Genomic DNA, 22,704 nt, shown 5'->3' with positions numbered 1-22,704 from the left:
GGATAACATAAAGGAATTAATTTAACTTATTTTTTTTTCCAAATTGGTGAATAGGACATAAAAACAATTAAGTTTTCCCCCCAAAAATCAAGAATAGGGCTGCACGATTCTGGCAAAAATGTGAATCACGATTTCTTTTGCTTTAAATCAAGATCACGATTATGTAAATGTAAAATAAAGGTTAATATGATTAGCCTATTATTATTGCTAATTCTCAAACATATGGTAAAACAACAATAATAATACAGACCTATGTGTACTGTAGGTCTACTGTTGCTTAAAATGCTAAACTTTGTATAGTCATTACAGACTTTCAATATGTCCTGTTTGTTAATTCACTTCCATAGTATTTGTTTTTCCTGCTGTGGAAGTCGGTGGTTATCCATTTATAACATTCTTCAAAATGTTCAACAGGGTGACGCGGTGGTGAAGTAGATAGTCGCCCATTTCTCGGTAACTCAGATGCACTTGGTAGGTCCGATAGCCGTTTGTGTGTAGACTATCCTGTCACAAACTGTGGCAAAAACTAAACACGACGATCTGCAATAGTTCGTTTGCAGTGTTCACGTTTACACTGCATTTACAGCAGCATTTACAGCAGATCTTTCAGTCCATAATATTGTAGTAATATTAACATAAAACTAAGTAACTTAGAAATTAAGAGTACTGCTTCGTTTCAAACCGGAAGTAGAATTTGCTCGAAATAACGCAAAAACAATCAATTGTCACTTTTTAGTGAAATATACAGTTAAAGTCAGAATTATTAGCCCCCTTCAATTTTTTTTTCTTTTTAGAATATTTTCCAAATGATGTTTAACAGAGCAAGGACATTTTCACAGTATGTCTGATAATATTTTTTCTTCTCGAGAAAGTCTCTTTTGTTTTATTTTGGCTAGAATAAAAGATTTATTTATTTTTTTTATGAACCATTTTAGGGACAAAATTATTAGCCCCTTTAAGCTATATTTTTTCTTGATAATCTACAGAACAAACCATCATTATACAATAACTTGCCTAATTCCCCTAACCTGCCTAGTTAACTCAATTAACCTAGATAAGCCTTTAAATGTCACTTTAAGCTGTATAGAAATGTCTTGAAAAATATCAAGTCAAATATTATTTACTGTCATCATGGTAAAGATAAAATAAATCAGTTATTAGAAATTAGTTATTAAAATTATTATGTTTAGAAATGTGTTGAAAAAAAATCTTCTCTCCGTTAAACAGAAATTAGGGAAAAAAAAAAACAAGTGGTGTAATAATTTAGGGGGCTAATAATTCTGACTTCAACTGTATGTGTCCTAATAGTGTTTTTAGCAGTGTGGGACACATATACGACCGTTAACAGCTCAAAAAAATGTGTTTTGGTGTTTCGTGACCCTTTAAAGGTAAAAGTATCTCTTCTAAATGTAGTACAAAGTTAGGCTCAAGAATGGGTCTAGCATCCGACTTGACCAGAGATTAGATGTGGCTGAAAAGTAGCAGAAGTATAAATCATGTTGGTAAGGAAAGCAATTGAAAAAAATCGTCCAGTAAAAATTTGATCGATTCTAAGTTCTAAATGTCGATTTTGATTACTTTTCAATTAATTGCCCAGTCCAACCCAATGCTGTGCAGAAAAATCACACAAATGTATGCAATTCATATTGTACATAATAATATTAATCCTAACTAAATGCAACTATGATTATAACTGGGAAGTATCTAAATTGTACAATTCAAACTGTCCAGTTTAATATCTTACATGAACAGCTTTAAAGAGCTGTCAGCAGAGACACATAAGCAGAGTTTTCTTTGTTATGTGCAGTTATGGGATATTGATATCAGAGTCTGCTCACCATCAGTGCAGTCCTGTGAGCTCAGCAGGTTCAGATCGGCCATCAGAGCTTCATGGTCAGAATATGGAAAGGGTTTATCAGACACTGAACCCTTGGTGGTGGACAGAGACTCACATTTCACGCTCACTCTCTGAGAGCCCTGCACAAGATAAACACTGAGTGATGTGTTGGAAAGAACAGCATGAAAAAAACAAAAAAACAATGGAAACCACCACAGCAGTTTGAATGGTCTCCCCTACAAATAGCATTAAGCATTACAAACAACTTTCAATCATTAAAACTGTACAAAATTAGGTTGCTAGTGTTTATTATTATTAACATTTTATTATTGAGTGAAAGGCGTGAGGAAGCCACCAATGACAGTTTATCACCACTGCATTGTTGCCTGCCTGAGACTCCAGTGTCATCCTACCTTCTTTGGAAAAAGGGTCCTGAAAAAGTTTTACGGTACGGTTCGGTACGCCTTTTGACAGTAGAAACGGCCATAAAAGCATACCAAACCGTACCGTACCACTCAGTGGAAATGGGCCATAAGAAAACCCTTGTAGAAATCATTTCAGGATAATTATTAAATTATTTCTGTCACGGTCAAGGTTAGGGAAAGGAGCGAGGACTCAGGTGCAGCAAATAATGGGCATTTATTAATAATAAAATAAAAATAAACGACAAAACAAAACTACGCCGAGGGGGAAAACATTAACAAAACACACAAACAAACTTGGCTGGGCTGGGTTGGGTTGGCAAGACAAGACTGGAGCAGGAACACAGGGGGAGTGTAGACAACGAACTGGCACAGGACTGCAGACATGAGGGGATTATAAAGCAGAAGTAAATTGACACAAACACATGAGAAACTAATAATGAGTTAACAAGGAGGGTGGGACTAGACAATAGGCGGGAGAGCGCATGACACAGAGAGACAACACAAGCCATGCGCTCACATAAAACAAGACTAGAACACGCAGCCAATGAGAACTCATTAACCGCGTGTTCATAACAACACAAGCATCCGGTGCATGTAAACACGCACCACGTGCTAAACACAACACCAACAGAAGACTGAACGCAAGACACGAGTACACGATGAATGAAAACACTCACCATGCACTCACACGCGCAGCGTGCATGTTTCATCCCAGCGCCGACCAAAACCGAAACCAACTAGACTGAGACGCTGGGATTAAAACAACACGCTGCAGACAGACGAAAACAAACACGAGTACAAGAGACACGCGCGCACAGAAACACAGAACTAGTGTCCGAGCTCCGCCACCAAAACAAGAATTTACAAGACCAGAGTGGCAGAATCCTGACAATTTTAGGATTACTGAAATCATTTCAAGCAGTGGAGGATATCAAGTTCCTATGACTTCCACTATTTATTTATTAGATTAATTTGTAAAAAGCCAAATGGTTTCAAACCACCTGTAGGACACAAGCTTATCAAAACATCTTGTTTCTGAAAAACATTGTGCATTTCTGAGCCTGCTCCACAGGTGAGTGGGCTTAATAAACCACCGCTCTCTACTCTCCTTATTCTTGGTAACTTAAATTTGTTCTAGTATTTATTTACAGCAAAAATCTGATGATTTGAAGTTCTTCTTTTAACCTTTCTTTGGATAAAAGCATCTGCTAAGCAAATGTAAAGGCGTGCACACACAAGACAATATTTACTTGCATTTATTGTTGACATTTAACATCTCCTGACTAAATAAAACCCACCAATGTGTGTGCACATCAACACGGCATAAATAAAAGTGTGATTTAAAAAAAAAAGTGCCTCAGGATAACTTGTGTTGTTGGCCACTGTCTCCTTTGCCTCTTTGGAGAATGTGTTTACCTTGATGAGAATATAGTCAATCCTGATGCCCTTCTCAAAAGGAATGAGATCCTGCTTCTTTGTGAAGTGATTGTTTGCTATTAGTGTGTGGCCATCTTCACAGCCCTGCCAAGAGCAACAATGACTTAAGTTTATAAATGAAGTCACGGTGTAAAAAACAAAACAAAACATGGTCACACTTTACAATAAGGTATTAGTTAATGTTAATTAATGCATTTACTAACATGAACAAACAATGAACAATACATTTACTACAGTATTTGTTCATATTAGTTAACGTTAGTTAATGAAAATACAGTTGTTCGTTGTTAGTTCATGTTAACTCATGGTGCATTAACTAATGTTAACAAGCATGGACTTAAATGTTAATAATGCATTAGTAAATGTTCAATTATGATTAATAAATGCTGTACAAGTGCTGTTTATGATTAGTTCATGTCAGTAAATGCATTAACTAATGAACCTTATTGTAAAGTGTTACCCAAAACATATATTTTATGCATATAAAAGAAGTGAGCCCACATCAAACTTATCTGTTTCAGTATAGCAGTCTCTGAGTCCAGTGTGGGACCTGAGAAGACGGTTTCCAAGGTCCTGAGGGTGCATGTTTAGATCCCCTCCCAAAATCACCAGATCTGCTCCATGGGATGTGTGGCTGAAGAGGACATACAGGGGGAGTTTATGAAAACTACAGTGCCCTCAACTAACACTGGCATACTTGGTAAATATGAGCGAACAAAGCTGTGATAAAATGTATTTATACTAGTTTTAACCAAGCGGCAACCTCCCGCTCTCCCTCTGGAAGCCAATACGGAAGTAACTAAAACTGCAATTCATCGAAATTCCGCTGGTCCTGGCCGCTCCTGGCTCCATAATAGAGCAAATTTCAATTGAGCCCACTGTTAGAATGGCCAACTTTACAGCAGAAAAAAGGGTGTTTACAGCATGGTACAAAAAAGATTTTGGTTCATACAGCTAATATTACCCTTCATGACAACTGTGAGGGGGGTAAATTTTTTATAACTTATCTGTTGCCTTTATATTAAGTTTGCATAATTAAGGGCGTGTTGCATAATTAAGGGCGTGGCCACTTGAGTGACAGCTAGGTCTTGCTGGTCGCCGTCACTTCACCTCAGCTGAATCCCGCAGATTAGCCACTGAACTTGGCATATTCATCCTATTTCTGTGTTGTTTTATGTGGCTTTACAGAGTCAACTGCCTTTTGGACTTGTTTCCTACAATTATCAGATGATATGGCATGCTGTGTGCACTTAATTGTGCTCACAAACCATTCACGTGGCCTCCGTTTCCCATGTGAGTAAAGTTATATACTTGTAAACCATCTCTATTAATGAATTTGTTTTATTTGAGATCATTTATCATTTATATTTATATTTAGAGCTGTAATGCACTCCAGAATCTGACAGATTGATTAGCTGTAGGCTCTAGTCGTTTGAAGCGTTGTCACACAGTGTTATGCTGGATTTCATCAATAGTCTTACATTTACTAACACAGACTGTGTCTGAAGTGTTTGGAAGTAATTTGCGTTTTCCTCCTGTTGAAAAACGTCATAAGAACAATACTTAGTGGCTCTGTGTATTACTACAGTGTTTTTAAATGCCTAAACACTTTATTGACAGTGTACAACCAAGCACATGTGGTCAGAACACAAATGAGTCACAGGTAATAAAGTATTAAGCGTTCTCCCAAAGTAAAGTGTGTCTAAACCAGGTCCAAGCTAAATGCCAGCAGGTGTCTGTAGCCTCTTTGCCCTTGTTTGGTATCCCGCTGTGGGTGTGATGACGCGCGGACAAAATGGCGACGGTTGGCCGCGCCTACTTGTGGCTTCTTTTGCGCTCTTCAGAAACATATGGGTGACATCACGGACACTACATCTATATATTTTACAGTCTATGGTTTTAACCATTATGTGGTGTTGGGGATGTTTTCATCCACTCTGGGGTGATTTTGAGTCTTTATGTGGCCATAACTTTTTCTGTGTTTCAGCTAGCAGAGTTATTTTTGGTAACTTATTTTGACACATCTTTTGGAAAAAATTCTTTGAATAAAAAAAAAAGAAAAGAAAAAACTCAACGATGCACTCTGGGTAGCCTTGCATGAATACACAGTCTTTGTTTTTGTTTACTCCATGTACAATTGAAGTCAGAAATATTAGTCCCCCTGAATTATTAGCCGCCCTGTTTATTTTGTTCCCCAATTTCTGTTTAACGGGGAGATTTTTTTAACACATTTCTAAACATAATAGTTTTAATAACTTATTTCTAATAACTGATTTATTTCTAATAACTGATGCCATGATGACAGTAAATAATATTTGACTAGATATTTTTCAAGACACTTCTATACAGCTTAAAGTGACATTTAAAGGCTTAACTAGGTTAATTCGGTTTATTAGGCAGGTTAGGGTAATTAGGCAAGTTATTGTATAACGATGGCTTGTTCTGTAGACTATCAAAAAAAATACATAGCTTAAAGGGGCTAATAATTTTGTCCCTGAAATGTTTTAGAAAAAATTAAAAACTGCTTTTATACTAGCCAAAATAAAACAATAAGCCTTTCACCTGAGCCCAGTTACAAAAACATGTTTCGTCTTACCGCACAAACTGCTGCAGTTCCCACGACTGCACTATTCTGTGAGGCAGGTATCCATCTTGAGCCCTGGAGTACTCGGCATGTAACTGAGAGGAAAACATATCATTACTAAAGGCGAGTCGTCTCCAGTTACTCATAAATAAACACAAGTGAACATGAAGAACAGCTATTGAAGCCAGATCGCACTTACGTGAGTAACGTAGACGTGTGCCTTTAACCCAAAAACCTCTACAATGACCAGTCCAGCTGCTTTACCTCCAAACCAGTCGCCATGGCTTAGCTGAAATGAACACACACACACATACAGAACACACACAACTAATTTACTTGTTGTCAATCGTGGAAGAAATATGTATCCCTTTAACATCAGTTATAAGAAACAAAGCACATATTAACTACCTACACTGAATCTGGTTACCCTATGTTCATTGTAAAATTACACCAATGATTTCTTTAAAATGACTGCAAAAGTAACACTTTATATCGTTATGTTTTCTAAATACTAAACTGCATTGCAATTTCATTTATTTTGACATATATTAATGTTTACATTTTTCATTAATACAGCTAGCTGAAAGGTGCAGTAGGTGATCTGCCAAAATGCTAGCATTAGCATAATAGCTTAGACATTTTACGACCCTCCCCTGCCGTCCAAAACCTTGCTAACGAGATATAACAAATTGCAAATGCTTTTGGACATGCATCAATTGCTTTCATACAACTCTCTGCTATTTATAACAATATCATTTGCTTATGTCATGTCAGTCTAAATTAACAAAACTTGTGAATGCTGAATAGTCACTCCATATAAAACTAATAGTCCTCATTTCATTACTAGACGGACAGACAGACAGACAGACAGACAGACAGACAGACAGACAGAGAGACAGAGAGACAGAGAGAGAGAGAGAGAGAGAGAGAGAGAGAGAGAGAGAGAGAGAGAGAGAGAGAGAGAGAGAGAGAGAGAGAGAGAGAGAGAGAGAGAGAGAGAGAGATAGATAGATAGATAGATAGATAGATAGATAGATAGATAGATAGATAGATAGATAGATAGATAGATAGATAGATAGATAGATAGAGGTAACTGACCATATATGGATATCCATTGAGAGAGTACTGGTAAAGCAGAGCATCCTGGATTCTGTGTTTGGAAAACACAGCAAGACCACTGCCAATGACCCCACTGAAAGCACAACACACACTGTTTACAGACAAGAACATGCATAATACACTGTAGCATCCCTTACTGTGGACATTCCACTAATATATATATATATATATATATATATATATATATATATATATATATATATATATATATATATATATATATATATATAGTAGATTAGAGTTCAACTGAATCAGGAATGGGAGTGCTGCTACAAATTACATGTAGAGCAGGCAGGATCTCATTGGTGGCGGTTTTGTGGTGGCTAAGATGTTTCAATACCAAGGCTGTTCAGTGAGGCTGATAAGAGATTATTGACTGGGGCCAAACATTGAGTAAAAGCTTTATTAGCTATTCAAAAATCATTCTGCTTTAAAGAGCATTTAATAAGCCAAACAACCAAACCGAAACCTGTACTATTAGTTGCTGTAGTAGTCTATAGTTTGTGTAAGTTTTCCTTATGGTTATATTTAAAGGAATGAACATCCTTTTAGTGGCATCTGGGGTTAGTGGTTTGTTCAAGTTGACCAACTCAAAGCTTCTTTTCTCTATCTGAATCAAAAGTCAAACCAGACAATAATGAAGTTATAAATATATGCATACAGTACATGCTGTTTCTGTTTTTTTAATCCAGGTTGAGCTGTAGGTGCACTGAATTATTTTATTCATTCATTCATTCATTCATTTTCTCTTCGGCTTAGTCCCTTTATTAATCTGGGGTCGCCACAGTAGAATGAACCACCAACTTACCCAGCAAGTTTTTACGTAGTGGATGGCCTTCAAGCCGCAACCCATCTCTGGGAAAGCACTGAATTATTTATGTATTGTAAATCCCAACAGTCAACTTTCTCAAATGAAATGAGTGTAGTTAACTTAAAATTTACTGAAAGTTAATTTACTTATTTGAAAAGAGTTTTTAACTCAGTACTGAAGGTAATGAGTTAATTAAATACCTCATTACTTCAACAATGTAGCAAGTTTCCTCAAACGGTTTTCTCAAACATCAACAGAAATCAGTCCAAGGCACTCAGAAATGTGAAAATTAAAAAAGCCTTTATTCAAATGGCTAAACCTACGTGTTTCGGCAGGGAACTGCCTTCTAATTTGTGTTTGTAGCTTAACGGAGCCAGGAACTGTTGCTATTTAAAGTTAGGTAAGTGTAAATCTCCAAAATTGAGTGCTGGCAAACATGGTTTAAAGGTTGAAAGCTTATCATTTACTATATGGTTTTGTAAGCATCTAGTTTTCCAGTATTAACAGTAGACACATTCGTTTTGCTTCTGAGATAAGTTGATTGCAAGTTCTGCTAAATCAGCTTTATTGATTGTATGCCTTCAGAACAGTGCTTTTTCTTGTCTCATCATGATAAGGATAAAACATAAAGGTCGACTGAAGATACTCTGTATATGATGGAATAATCAATAAGAAGACTTTCAACTCCTTAAAGGGATAGTGCACCCACAAATAAAAATCACATTGCAGACATTATATCCTTCATGAAACACGCAAAGAGAACTTTTGAAGAATGTCCAACCTGCTCTTTTCCTAACAATCAATGCAGATAGTGATGAGGACACATCTGTGTGTTTTATAACCAAACTTAGCACAACATTATTAGTGTCATGTGGTTTTTCCATAATCAACTTAAGTTTCAATCTTCTGAAAATGTCTAAATGTATTCTTTTTGTGTTTTTATACATTAAAAAAATGCTTGAGATACGTATGCAGATCAGAATTCGAAGTATATACAGAAATCAGACAGTGAAAATGAATACCTTTTAAGACCTTAAAAATCTTTCCATACATTTTAAGAACTTATCATTGCCAATTTAGGTGTTATTCTGTAATATTGGTGACATTTTAACAGTGTATTTACTAAATACTGATTGTAAGAAGCTTATTCTAAACTAAAACATTATTCATATACTGAATAAAAATGCTGATGCAGCAGGTGGCACCTAAAACAACAGGAATAACAGTGTTCCCCTGGTTACTGTAGCAAACAAAGCAGCGTGATGTCAAATCTAGCAAGATTTTATCGATTTGCATAAACTAGACAGCGTCCAGATATTCACAGATTAAATTCAGGCAATCTTTAGCATAATTAATATCTTGTAAAAAAGCATTTAAGATTTCTAAATACTTTTTAAGGGCCTCACATTTTTCTAAATTGACTTTTTAATACTTTGTAAGACCCTGCAGACTCATACTCACAAAAAATGTGAGTCCAGGAAGATTAATACTCAAAAATAATACAATACAAAATAAAATCACATTGCAGACACTATATCCTGCATGAAACACGAAAAGAGAGCTTTTGAAAAATGTCCAACCTGCTCTTTTCCACACAATCAATGCAGATAGTGATGAGGACACATCTGTGTGTTTTATAACCAAACTTAGCAAAACATTATTATTGTCATGTGAATTTTCATTATCAACTTAAGTTTCCTTCTTCTGGAAATGTCTAAATGTATTATTTTGTGTTTTTACTAAAACAATGCTTGAGATAGGTATGCAGATCAGAATTTAAAGTAAATACATTATTCAGACAGTGAAAACTAATACCTTTTAAGACCTTAAAAATCTTTCCATACATTTTAAGAACTTATCATTGCCAATTTAGGTTTTATTCTGTAATATTGGTGACATTTTAACAGTGTATTTACTAAATATTGATTGTAAGGAGCTAATTCTAAACTAAAACATTATTCATATACTGAATAAAAATGCTGATGCATCAGGTGACATCTAAAACAACAGGAATAACAGTGTTCCCTTGATTACTGTAGCAAACAAAGCAGCATGATGTCAACAGCGTCCAGATATTCACAGATTAAATTCAGGCAATCTTTAGCATAATTAATATCTTGTAAAAAAGCATTTAAGATTTTTAAATACTTTTTTAGGGCCTCACATTTCTCTAAATTGACTTTAATACGTTTTAAGACCCTGCAGACTCATACTCACAAAAAATGTGAGTCCAAGAAGTTTAATACTAAAAAATAATACAATACAAAATAAAATCACATTGCAGACACTATATCCTGCATGAAACACTTAAAGAGAGCTTTTGAAAAATGTCCAATCTGCTCTTTTCCACACAATCAATGCAGATAGTGATGAGGACACATCTGTGTGTTTTATAACCAAACTAAGCACCAAATTATTAGTGTCATGTGGTTGTTCATTATCTACTTAAGTTTCCTTCTTCTGGAAATGTCTAAATGTATTATTTTGTGTTTTTACTAAAACAATGCTTGAGATAGGTATGCAGATCAGAATTTAAAGTAAATACATTATTCAGACAGTGAAAACTAATACCTTTTAAGACCTTAAAAATCTTTCCATACATTTTAAGAACTTATCATTGCCAATTTAGGTTTTATTCTGTAATATTGGTGACATTTTAACAGTGTATTTACTAAATATTGATTGTAAGGAGCTAATTCTAAACTAAAACGTTATTCATATACTGAATAAAAATGCTGATGCATCAGGTGACATCTAAAACAACAGGAATAACAGTGTTCCCCTGGTTACTGTAGCAAACAAAGCAGCGTGATGTCAAATCTAGCAAGATTTTATCGATTTGCATAAACTAGACAGCGTCCAGATATTCACAGATTAAATTCAGGCAATCTTTAGCATAATTAATATCTTGTAAAAAAGCATTTAAGATTTCTAAATACTTTTTAAGGGCCTCACATTTCTCTAAATTGACTTTTTAATACTTTGTAAGACCCTGCAGACTCATACTCACAAAAAATGTGAGTCCAGGAAGATTAATACTTAAAAATAATACAATACAAAATAAAATCACATTGCAGACACTATATCCTGCATGAAACACGAAAAGAGAGCTTTTGAAAAATGTCCAACCTGCTCTTTTCCACACAATCAATGCAGATAGTGATGAGGACACATCTGTGTGTTTTATAACCAAACTTAGCAAAACATTATTATTGTCATGTGAATTTTCATTATCAACTTAAGTTTCCTTCTTCTGGAAATGTCTAAATGTATTCTTTTGTGCTTTTACTAAAAAAATGCTTGAGATACGTATGCAGATCTGAATTTAAAGTAAATACAGAAATCAGACAGTGAAAACTAATACCTTTTAAGACCTTAAAAGTCTTTCCATACATTTTAAGAACTTATCATTGCCAATTTAGGTTTTATTCTGTAATATTGGTGACATTTTAACAGTGTATTTACTAAATATTGATTGTAAGGAGCTAATTCTAAACTAAAACGTTATTCATATACTAAATAAAAATGCTGATGCAGCAGGTGGCACCTAGAACAACAGGAATAACAGTGTTCCCTTGATTACTGTAGCAAACAAAGCAGCGTGATGTCAAATCTAGCAAGATTTTATCGATTTGTATACTCTACACAGCGTCCGGATATTCGCAGATTAAATTTAGGCAATCTTTAGCATAATTAATATCTTGTAAAATAGCATTTAAGACTCTTAAATACATTTTAAGGGTCTTACATTTCTCTAAATTAACTTTTTAATACTTTTTAAGACCCTGCAGACTCATACAAAAAAGGAAGTTTAATATTGGGTGAACTGGCCCTTTAAGAAGGGATTTTATTAGCCTTTTCTCCATGAATCTCACTCTCTGCACGAGCTCAGGAATGTTTAGCGCGTCCAGCCACTTGATCGCTGATCAGAAGGTTTCAAAGTCTCTCTTTCAAAATCCCGAAAGCTTTGAAGTACAAAGCAACATTCAAAGTCCCTCCCGCCCCGGCGAGCTGAACTAACCTCTTGAAATAGTGTGTGTAAGGATGAGAGCAGGAGAGCTTTCTCTTCAGGAACAGGAAATCTCTTTCACTCCACACCTACATCAAGGTCAAAATATAAACAGATCAGAAAAAGTAGGTTTATGTGCATGCCAAGTCAATTTATAATAACATTTAGTTATTAAAAAAGCTACATGTGAATACAATGCAATACAATGTTTTGGAACTCAGCATAAATATAATATAAACAAATTAAAGATTGCTTTAACTTCCATGACATTTCAAGAGCTAGTATAATTTTTAAACTCCCTAACTATTTTTATTATATTATATTATATTATATTATATTATATTATATTATATTATATTATATTATATTATATTATATTATATTAAAATTTATTATATTACATTATATTATAACTTATTATATTATATTATATTATATTATATTATATTATATTATACTATATTATATTATAATATATTATATTATATTATATTATATTATATTATAATTTATTATATTATATTATACTATATTATATTATGTTATATTATAATATATTATATTATATTATAATTTATTATAATTTATTATATTATATTATAACTTATTATATTATAACTTATTATATTATATTATACTACACTATACTATATTATATTATATTATATTATATTATATTATATTATATTATATTATATTATATTATATTATATTATATTATTATTTTCATGGCTTGACCATTTCATTTATTCACCAGCCACTGTGGCTAGTACATTTCCAACATTACTAGCCACTTGCCATTTTTACTAGCCATAATTTTGTTTTGGGGGAAAAAATATTTTATTTTGTAAATTTGACTCTGGCATGCTAAAATTACTTGATATAAATTGTATGTTAAGTTCACAAGCCTCATTCATTTCACTTTCTTGAGTGTGTTATGTATGAGCTTGCTCAATGAGCTGGCCACTCTACCCTACAGGCCTGATTGGTGGATTGCGGCACAGATGGTTGTCCTTCTCCAAGGTTCTCCTCTCTCCACAGAAGAATGCTGGAGCTCAGACAGAGTGAGCATCAGGTTATAGATCACCTTCCTGACTAAGGCCCTTCTCCCCGATCACTCAGCTTAGATGGCCGGACAGCTCTAGGAAGAGTCCTTTTGGTTTCAAACATCCACTTACAGATGATGGAGGCCACTGTGCTCATTGGAACATTCAGAGCAGCAGAATTTTTTTCTGTAACCTTCCCTAGCCTTGTGCCTCGAGACAATTCTGTTTTGGAGGTCTACAGACAATTCCTTTGTCTTCATGCTTGGTTTGTGCTTTGACATGCACTGTCAACCCTAAGACCTTATTTAGACAGGTGCATGCCTTTTCAGATCATGTCCAATTAACTGAATTTACCACAGGTGGACACCAATTAAGCTGCTGAAACATCTCAAGAATGATCAGAGGACACAGAATGTACATGAGCTCAATTTAGAGCTTCACGACAAAGGCTGTGCATCTTACATCTTACTTGTACATGTGATTTTTCAGCTTTATTATTTTTAATAAATTTATAACAATTTAAAAAAATATTTTTTCACATTGTCATTATGGGGTATTGTGTGTAGAATTTTGAGGAAATTAATTAATTAAATCCATTTTGGAATAAGGCTGTAACATAAACAATGTGAAAAAAGTCAAGCACTATGAATACTTTCTGGATTTACTGTATATTGACCAAAAAAAAAAAAAAAACATATTTAAATAAATTTTATATGCTCTATTTTATATATTTTATTACGTATATTTAATATATTCTATTTTACATATTCTCAAATAATATTTACATTATCATTTCAGAATGATTATTGAAGGATCATGTAAAATGTCAAGCAGTGATGCAGAAAATTCAAAGCAATTTTAAATGGGAAATCAATTGAAACAATATTTCTAAATGTTACTGTTTTTTTCTGTATTTTTAATGAAATGTTGCAGCTTCGATGAGCATCTTCTTGACCCCAACTCTTTTGTTTAAAAATGTCTGTTTAAAAAGGTCCATCGTTTAAGCAAAATCTAGTGCTAAGAGTTGAGTGAGTCCCTGAAGCCAGTGGAGGATAAGAGTGTTAGAAGTGTACAGTGTAACCCACTTCCTGCAAGAGTGCGATGTCGTGCTGCTCTCGGCCCAGCAACTCCCCAATCATCTCATACCGCTGCGCACAGAGCTTACTGAGGAAACGAATACCCCTGAAAAACACAAAGACACACTTAATATTGTCTCTCTATCTGCCTTTCACCCATTTGACATATGTAGTTATTATCTGTCCTCCACATTTACAGTAAACACACAGCAAAACCTGATGAATTCAGATTACTGCAAATATCTATGGAAACTAGAGTTGGGGCGATAAATGATGCCATCGTCCATCGCTGATGGCCAATAAACTTCACGATGCTGAGCTGGCATCACGATCCATCACCTCGCCCCGCCTCACATTTATATTGGTATATAACTTATTATTTGCATGTCATCTTAATAGCAATAACAGTCTTTTATGAGTTGTGTTTTACATATACCTGCCACTTGCACGGCTGACAGCATCGTTAGGATTAAATGAAGGATTAAAACCCCGTCCCACAGATTTTACAGTGAATGGCTTTAGTTATTTTTATAGCGGACTTAAAGCCACTGGTAGTCTTTTATCCACTCTTGGAAAAGTGTAAATAAGGTATTAACATTCAGCACATGATCACTTTTAAGATGTGCCATTATTAGTAACTGTAGGTGGCTTCTAAAACAAAATCTGTCCGTGTTATTTTCATTCTCTCATCTTCAGCGCTTCACATCTTCGCGGTTGTAGCTCCTGTCATCTGAAGGCAGAAGGCATTGACTGAGTGATTGACAGCTGATATTAACCAATCCCCTTGCAAAGGGTGACCAAAAATGGTATGGTACGGTTCACTTTTAGGTACCCTTTAACAGTGGAAACGACCATAAAAGCGTACCGAACCGTACTGTACCACTCAGTGGAAACGGGCCATTCAATTCAAACGAGATTGTGCTACTTTAGCCCTCTTTTCAAAAGAGGGTGGAGCTACAAATGCCTATGTGTCAGCATAGTGGCAGACTCAATAAAAAGACTAATGACCTATGCTAATGTGGGAGAAATTGTCACTAAAGGGTGTTGCCTTCCCCATCTAATGACACGTACAAAGGGAGAATGTCAACCAAAGTGTTTCTGTGAACTATTTTTATCATTTTATGTTTTTATAAAGTGTGATTATAAAAATAAAATAAAACATTTACCATTAGAAGTAGGTTATACTCACAAACTGTAACCACACAACAGTGTTTACACCTCTTGTAAAGATATTTTTGTATAATAGGTCCTTTATATTAAAAAAAGGGCTTAATTTGTGGCGGAACAAGAAATGTTGTACTGGAACCTCCTGAAATGTAATCCGGCACCTCATTTTACTGGTCCCCTCCTCACACGCCCCATGTGAGTCTTCCAGGCCCATCCGTGAGACTCTCCAACCCTCTTCACTTTTGTCCACGATACCAAACAACCCTCCCCTCACCGCCACTATTTACTTTTGTCTGTGAAAGGCCCTAGATCTATTCTGGTACACTGTGATTGTTTTAGGATGTCTAATTTATTGGCCTATAGTTCTGTTACAGGTGTAGTAGGTGATTGTCTTCAGAAGCATTTTTTGTTGTTCTGGTTAAAAGTCTCTTCACAGTCTAATAGTAATGATTACAGTAAATGATCTTAATGTACAGTATTTATATGTATTTTTATATTTTGGGTATCCAATTAAATAGAGTCGGACCGACATCTCTCATAATTCCGATAAGTAGCCCAATCTGTCTGTCAGCAAATGCAGATTTGAACAACTGCGCAGCCGTTTGTACGCATCTCCACTGACTGCCACGCGTTCACGAGAGAGAGCACGCGCGCACGATAGGTACAAACCTGCTGAATCAAAACTTTTTAAAAACCTGAATCAATATTGGAGTTACTTTTGCACGCTGGAGAAAGGATGGCACCATGTCTGAGGGATTTCTCTTAGACAGGTCATGTTCTGTTTTAAAACTGTTTTAGCTTCACATAAAGCTGATGTAACGTTAAATGTTGTTGTTACAAATGGGTTATATCTTCACAGAAGTGTTGTTCAGCCACTAAAATCTTCCTGTGAAAGATTGATATGACTATTTTCAGTTCCATAAGGGACCTTTTACAGCATCGATGATGTAGATTTTAATTAGTTTAACAACAAAACACAAGTAAATACCTATATTCTCCCTAGTCTCTCCCTATATTGTTTACCATGCAACTTTAAATATTTACTCTGAAATGGCATGTCAGTTTGGCTTGCACGCCGCCGGACAAGCACTAGTCGCTTTTAACACATAAGAGAGGATTATTTTGCAGTGCTCGTGTTTCAGGAGGTGTGGCTCTAGACTAGGCATGTCCAGACTCGGTCCTGGAGGGCCGGTGTCCTGCAAAGTTTAAATCCAACCCTAATCAGAAACACCTGGGCTAGCTAATCAAGCTCTTACTAGCCATTCTAGAAATATCCTTGCAGGTGTGTTGAAGCAAGTTGGAGGTAAAATTTGCAGGACGTCGGCCCTCCAGGACCGAGTTTGGACGACAGGGGAGGGACTGTGACTCAGAGATTTATGCTAAGCTGTTAGCATTGTGGAAGATCACCTACTACACCTTTAAATATTGCTCTTTTTAGGCTAAAAATCTATAAAAGTGAATGAGAGCAGAAATCTCCAGCCAATAAGGATCGATGGCTGCTCCCACTCTGACCTGAAGAATATAGACAATAGTACAATCCTTTTATCCTCTACCACATTTTATTTTCAGCTTGTCGATTTTAACTACAGTTTGGCCTTTTTGCCCCCTTTGACAAACGAGATATTAAATGCGAGTATGAACTGCTGGAAGAGTGTTGTTTTAATGGAATTTGATACCACACGATGTATGCGGAAAAAACTCCGCATTTCACAACGTGTGTGTCTGTGGTCCTTCACTAACACGGTAAGTGCAGAGAATGATGTCAAACAGCTGTGTGTGTATAGACTATCCTGTCGCAAGTTTGGGGTGAAAATCCATGATGGTAATAGTTTGATGAAGGTGTTTACATGCGTGTACAGCACTTCAATAATGCCACTAAAATCAGAATACTCCACATGCCTTCATTCGATTTCTGTTAAGTTTGATTACGACCTTAATCATTTTTGTCGGCTTAGTCACTTTATTAATCCGTGGTCACCACAGCGGAATGAACCGCCAACATATTCAGAAAGTTTTTACACAGCTGATGCCCTTCCAGCCGCAACCCATCTCTGGGAAACATTCACACATACACTCATACACTACGAACAATTTAGCCTACCCTATTCACCTGTACCGCATGTCTTTGGACTGTGGGGGAAACCGGAGCACCCGGAGGAAACCCACGCGAATGCAGGGAGAACATGCAAACTCCACACAGAAACGTCAACTGAGCCGAGGCTCGAACCAGCGACTCCGGAAAACCTTCTTGCTGTGGGGCGACAGCACTACCTACTGCGCCACTGCTTCGCCCGAAGTACAATGGACTTTTTAAATATTTAAGAGAGGCGAAGTCCTGTCATTTCATTAAATCTCAATGTTCGGCTTTACAGTGCTGACCTCATCATCCCTCAGTTCATGTGACATCACATGCATGCTTTTAATATTCTGCTGCGTCGTCTAAATCAGGGGAAGTATCGAAAACCACATTTTCAGTCTCAGCCGTGCGCTAGATTACGTCTGTGCTGGAGTTTGGTGTGTTGTTCTGGATGTTGGTGCTGACAGTGCAGAGCGGAGGCCCACACCACTCATCATGTGACCACTGCAGACTCATGTGCTTCACCTTCACACTCACATCAGAGACTGAACAGCAGCTAATACCCACAGACTAAACACGACTTAACATCACATGTGTCAAATGCAGAGATCTGTAGTGATGTCTAGAAAGGTCTCTAAAGGACTTGAAAATAGAATAACACTTTATTTTAAGGTGTCCTGTGTAACACATTCCAATACTATAGTACTATAATGAATTATGCAGGATGCAATGCAAATAACACTTAACTTAATCTGCATTCTAACCATAACCCTATAGTACGTACATAAGGAAACTTAAACCATGTTAACTACCATCGGGAAACTTTAACCACACTGAACTAAACTAAACTTCAACTCTGAAATCTGGACTTTACTAGAATTGTTAAGCTGCTTTGACACAATCTACGTTGTAAAAAGCACTATTTAAACATGAATTGAATTGAATTTAATAATATTATGTACTACCAGTAGGTAAATGACTAGCTACACTGTAACAAGGGCACCTTAAAAAGGAAACTGTAAATACTAATTATGTTAGCAACGAAACCACACATACAATCTTCTGGAATTGCACTTCATTAAAAGTCGGGAGGTCTCTCTCTCTCTCTCTCTCTCTCTCTCTCTCTCTGGTGAGGGATGGTCTTGACCTCAGCTAAAGTTAACAAACACTACAAAAGGGTAATAAGTACATAAAATTAATATATAATCTAATTACTGTTGATTAAAAAAAAAAATATTCTTTGAGGATTTTTGACTAAAACAAAAAATTTCCAGGTTTCCAGGCCGTAACATATTTGGGTTATTAGTTTTATAAATACTTACTGACAACTTTTTTTTCCAAAATTAAAATATATTTCCAGCATTTTAACATAAAAAAAATGCTGAAATGTTTAATTAGATCATTGAATCACACACTAACATTGTTTAAACGTTGGTAGAGTGAATCTTTTGTTATCTTTCACTTTGTTGACCAAATTACATTTTCTTTAAATGCTGTTTAACAAATATAACCAGGGCTCAACAATAAGGACTGCCCTTTGGCCCAGGGCCAGCATGCAAAACGCTCTGGACATTAGACAGGATGATTCCTAGCCCGATGGGGCCAGTGCTGCCTTGTCACTAAAGTTTAATTCGGCTGCGAATGTTTATAAATTACTCACAAATAGTACAAGCAAGATGTTTGTTTTGGAACATGTCTCGTTTGCCCAGGTTAGTCTTACCTCTCTGATTTATATTTGGTGATGATGTCCGTGGGTGTCAAAATTAAAGTGCACATTTTTGCTAATAATAATATAATAAATTTATATATTTTAAAAAATTTGGTTACATCAAAATTGTAATTTTTTTTTAATTGTCAGTTGTTTTAAAAAAAGTTATGCTGAGTAAACAGTGTATGTATACGATAATGTTTGGCTTTTGACACATTATTTAAAATATGTAAAATAGCTATTAACTACTTTTTTGGTGGCACTAGTGAAAACTTTGGCAGGGCAAGTAAAAATCTGAACCACTGACCCGATCAGGCCAGTAGAAAAAATCCTTAGCGTTGAACCCTGAACTGTAACAACAGTATTTTATTTTGAATGTTTGAAAACATTTTATATGATAATATGATGTTAACAAGTTGTTTTGTTGTATTGTTTTTTTGTGGAAATACATTTTTTTTTCTAACTCTGTAAATGACTGAAGGACCAATGAAATTTGATTGCTCGCTCTACCAAATGGTTGACGATATTTTTACTGTTTTAAATAATGACTGTTAAAGCAATTTAAAAAATGACTGTTTTAAATAATGGTTTACACTACACAACTTGGTTGGTTTACAAAAAAAAAATAAAAAAATCAAACAAACACAATACTGTTTTAATACTACACTCGATTTTGGTTTTATTGTAAAACATGTTAAATGAGTGTCTGAAATATTGTATGGCATACTTCAAAAAATAAAGGTGATTTAGTATTCAAAAATAATTTATTTAGATTTTTATTTATTTTTTTATATAAATTGGTCTTACACTTCATACTTTTTGATTTGTCACAGTACACGTATTAATTCCAGTACTTTTACCACAAACCCTTTATATGTTCGATATGGTATGTGTAAGGGGAAAAAAAGTATTGAGTATAGGCATGGGATGATAACCGGTTCCAAGGTTTACCGCGGTTTAAAAAAGTCAAGGTTTTAATACCGCTAAAACGTTCTGTTATATTGTTCCCAAGGTATATGTAAGGTTTTTAATGTATTTTTTATTTGTTGCAAAGAAATCTGTGTTTTTGAAACTAGTAAAGAGAGCAAAAGTCAATAATTTTTTGAACTATTTAGCCTGACATGTTTAGTGTTAGAAAATATTATAAATGTTTCTCAAAATGAAACAAATTGTTTAATAGAGATTTTTTTTAACCCAGCCATTTTAAAATAACTTTATTTAAAGCAGTAATCACAATACTGTCATATCATGAAACCGTGGTATTTTTGGTATCCAAGGGTTCTCATACTATCAGAAACCTAACAGCCCATGCCTAATTGAGTGTGTTAACAGCATTAGAAGTTAAGAAATGCAATCAGTTTTTCTTGGTGGGGTAGTTAGAGGGTTAAGGACCTACATTATGTCATTAAATAAACATGTCACAAATAAACACATCTTTCACAAACAACCTGGATTAATAAAAATGAATTAATTTAACAGCAAACATTTTCTAAACATTTAATTCATGTTTCATTTACAGTATTTGTCCTGCTAAAATGACTACAATATAGTTCAGTATACTTTAATATGTTGCATAAGAGAAGTCAAACTCTAAATATTCGTTTGCCAATGCACATACCTTGATTATACATACTATTTTATCTAATAAACTTCTCTAAAACCTTAGACGTGTACAACAGACTCATACAATATACATGAATCGATTCATAATTAACTAAGTAAATAAACACAGCGAGTTACGTGTCCACCACACTAAACAAGTGAAGGCATATGTTTTTTTTCCTCATTATTTTAAAGCCAAAAGGTTTTAAAGGCGTATTTGGAACTCACCAGCAGTTGAGGGAGAAGACGCGCAGGTTGCCGGGCTGCTGTGGTGCCATGATGCCGCTTCAGTCCGCTCCTGAAAGAGCCAGTCATTTAAGTGCGCTTTAAAGCCCATTGAAAACACACACGGACACACTTGCGAGCGCGCGCATCTAAGGCGGAGCTTTGAACTAATCCGCACAACCGTCAAACTCATCAGTGACTCTTTATTCGTACATTTAAATGCTTTACACTGAGAGTCAACACGTATTCGTATAATTCCACGCACTACGTTATATCTAGAATAGGATTTAGGCAGATGTTATGGCGTGTAAATAAATACCTGCACGGGCCTGCCACTTAAATCGACGCTCCGCGCGCACCTCAGCGGACGCGCGCTCGATACTCGCTCCCGTCGTGAGCGCGCGATTGTGTTCTCTCACTGACTGATTAATAATCATCATCATCGGCTCGTCAAATGACCTCCACTGTCCACTGTATCAGCTAACATTACACAGCACAAACGGGCCCATGCGCAGGACACCTAGCCAGCGCGCATTCTGGGTAATGTAGGCTAGTCAACCCGTATATTCTCAGGCAAGTGAGTTGGTGTTTCACATTTATGAAGTGTTTTATTCCACTGTTACTCTTGTTATTACTGTAACAATAGTAACAGTTACTGTTACTCTGCTGTCTTGTTATTTGTTGTCTTGTTATATACTGTGTGACAGTTCTGTGTGACAGTTTCAATTTACTAGAACTTCTATGTTAAGCGGCTTTGACACAATCTAGTCAAAATTATGGGGTCAGTAGGATTTTGTAATGTTTTAAGATAAGCTTCTCCTGCTCACCAAGGCCGCATTTATTTAATCAAAAATACAGTACAAATTGTAAAGTTGTGAAATGTTATTGCACTATAAAATAATTGTTCAAAAGTAGTTTATAATTTTATAATTTATTTAAGTGATTTTAAGGATAAAATGTCAGCTTTATTACTCCAGTATTCAGAGCCACATGATCCTTTAGAAATCACTCTAATTTTAATTATTATTATTACTATTACTATTATTATTATTATTATTATTATTAGTAGTAGTAGTATTAATATTATTATTATTATTAATGGTAAAAGTAATAAAAACTATAATGACTGGAGTAATATTTTTATTTGAATATACTGTAAGAATAAGAGGGTTTCCGGGTTTCCTCCGAGTGCTCCAAAGACATCTGGTATAGGTGAATTGGGTAAGCTAACTTGTCCGAAGTGTATGTTTGTAAATGAGTGTGTATGGATGTTTCCCAGTGATGGGTTGCGGGTAGAAGGGTATCCGCTGCATGAAACTATTATAATAGTTAAAATATGCTGGATAAGTTGGCGGTTCATTCTGCTGTGGCGGAATGATTAATAAAGGGACTAAGCCGAAAAGAAAATGAATGAATGAATGATTGAATGAATTATTATAAATTTGTAATTGTAAAATGATCATTATAAAACTACTACTACTAAAATAAGAAATTATAATAATTGTTATTATTATTATTATTATTATTATCACAAAATTTGTGCTTTAAAAAGAAAAACTTGAATAAGTAAATTAACAAAAC

General features: G+C 35.2%; 1 protein-coding gene across 2 annotated transcripts in view; it reads right to left on the bottom strand.

Moving 5' to 3' along the window:
* Positions 1–21,526, bottom strand: part of smpd2a (sphingomyelin phosphodiesterase 2a) — a 22,720-nt gene extending 1,194 nt beyond the window's left edge. Inside the window, exons 1-10 of one of the 2 annotated variants that reach the window (XM_005170835.6) lie at positions 21,443–21,526; positions 21,127–21,196; positions 14,354–14,450; positions 12,235–12,311; positions 7,382–7,475; positions 6,483–6,572; positions 6,296–6,378; positions 4,201–4,333; positions 3,679–3,783; positions 1,839–1,977 (exon numbers count right to left, since the gene is read on the bottom strand). In XM_005170835.6, coding sequence (XP_005170892.1) covers positions 1,839–1,977; positions 3,679–3,783; positions 4,201–4,333; positions 6,296–6,378; positions 6,483–6,572; positions 7,382–7,475; positions 12,235–12,311; positions 14,354–14,450; positions 21,127–21,176 — 868 coding nt within the window. In that variant the 5' untranslated portion in view covers positions 21,177–21,196; positions 21,443–21,526. Of the gene's footprint in view, positions 1–1,838; positions 1,978–3,678; positions 3,784–4,200; positions 4,334–6,295; positions 6,379–6,482; positions 6,573–7,381; positions 7,476–12,234; positions 12,312–14,353; positions 14,451–21,126; positions 21,197–21,442 lie in introns of those variants that run through there. The other variant, NM_001030219.2, reaches the window with a different exon arrangement.
* Positions 21,527–22,704: the final 1,178 nt, after the last annotated feature.

The sequence above is a fragment of the Danio rerio genome, chromosome 23 (genome assembly GCF_049306965.1).
Source record: "Danio rerio strain Tuebingen ecotype United States chromosome 23, GRCz12tu, whole genome shotgun sequence".
Lineage (NCBI taxonomy): Eukaryota > Metazoa > Chordata > Actinopteri > Cypriniformes > Danionidae > Danio > Danio rerio.
The sequence above is the reverse complement of the archived record's forward strand: the minus strand, read 5'-3'. Positions and strand labels throughout refer to the sequence as shown.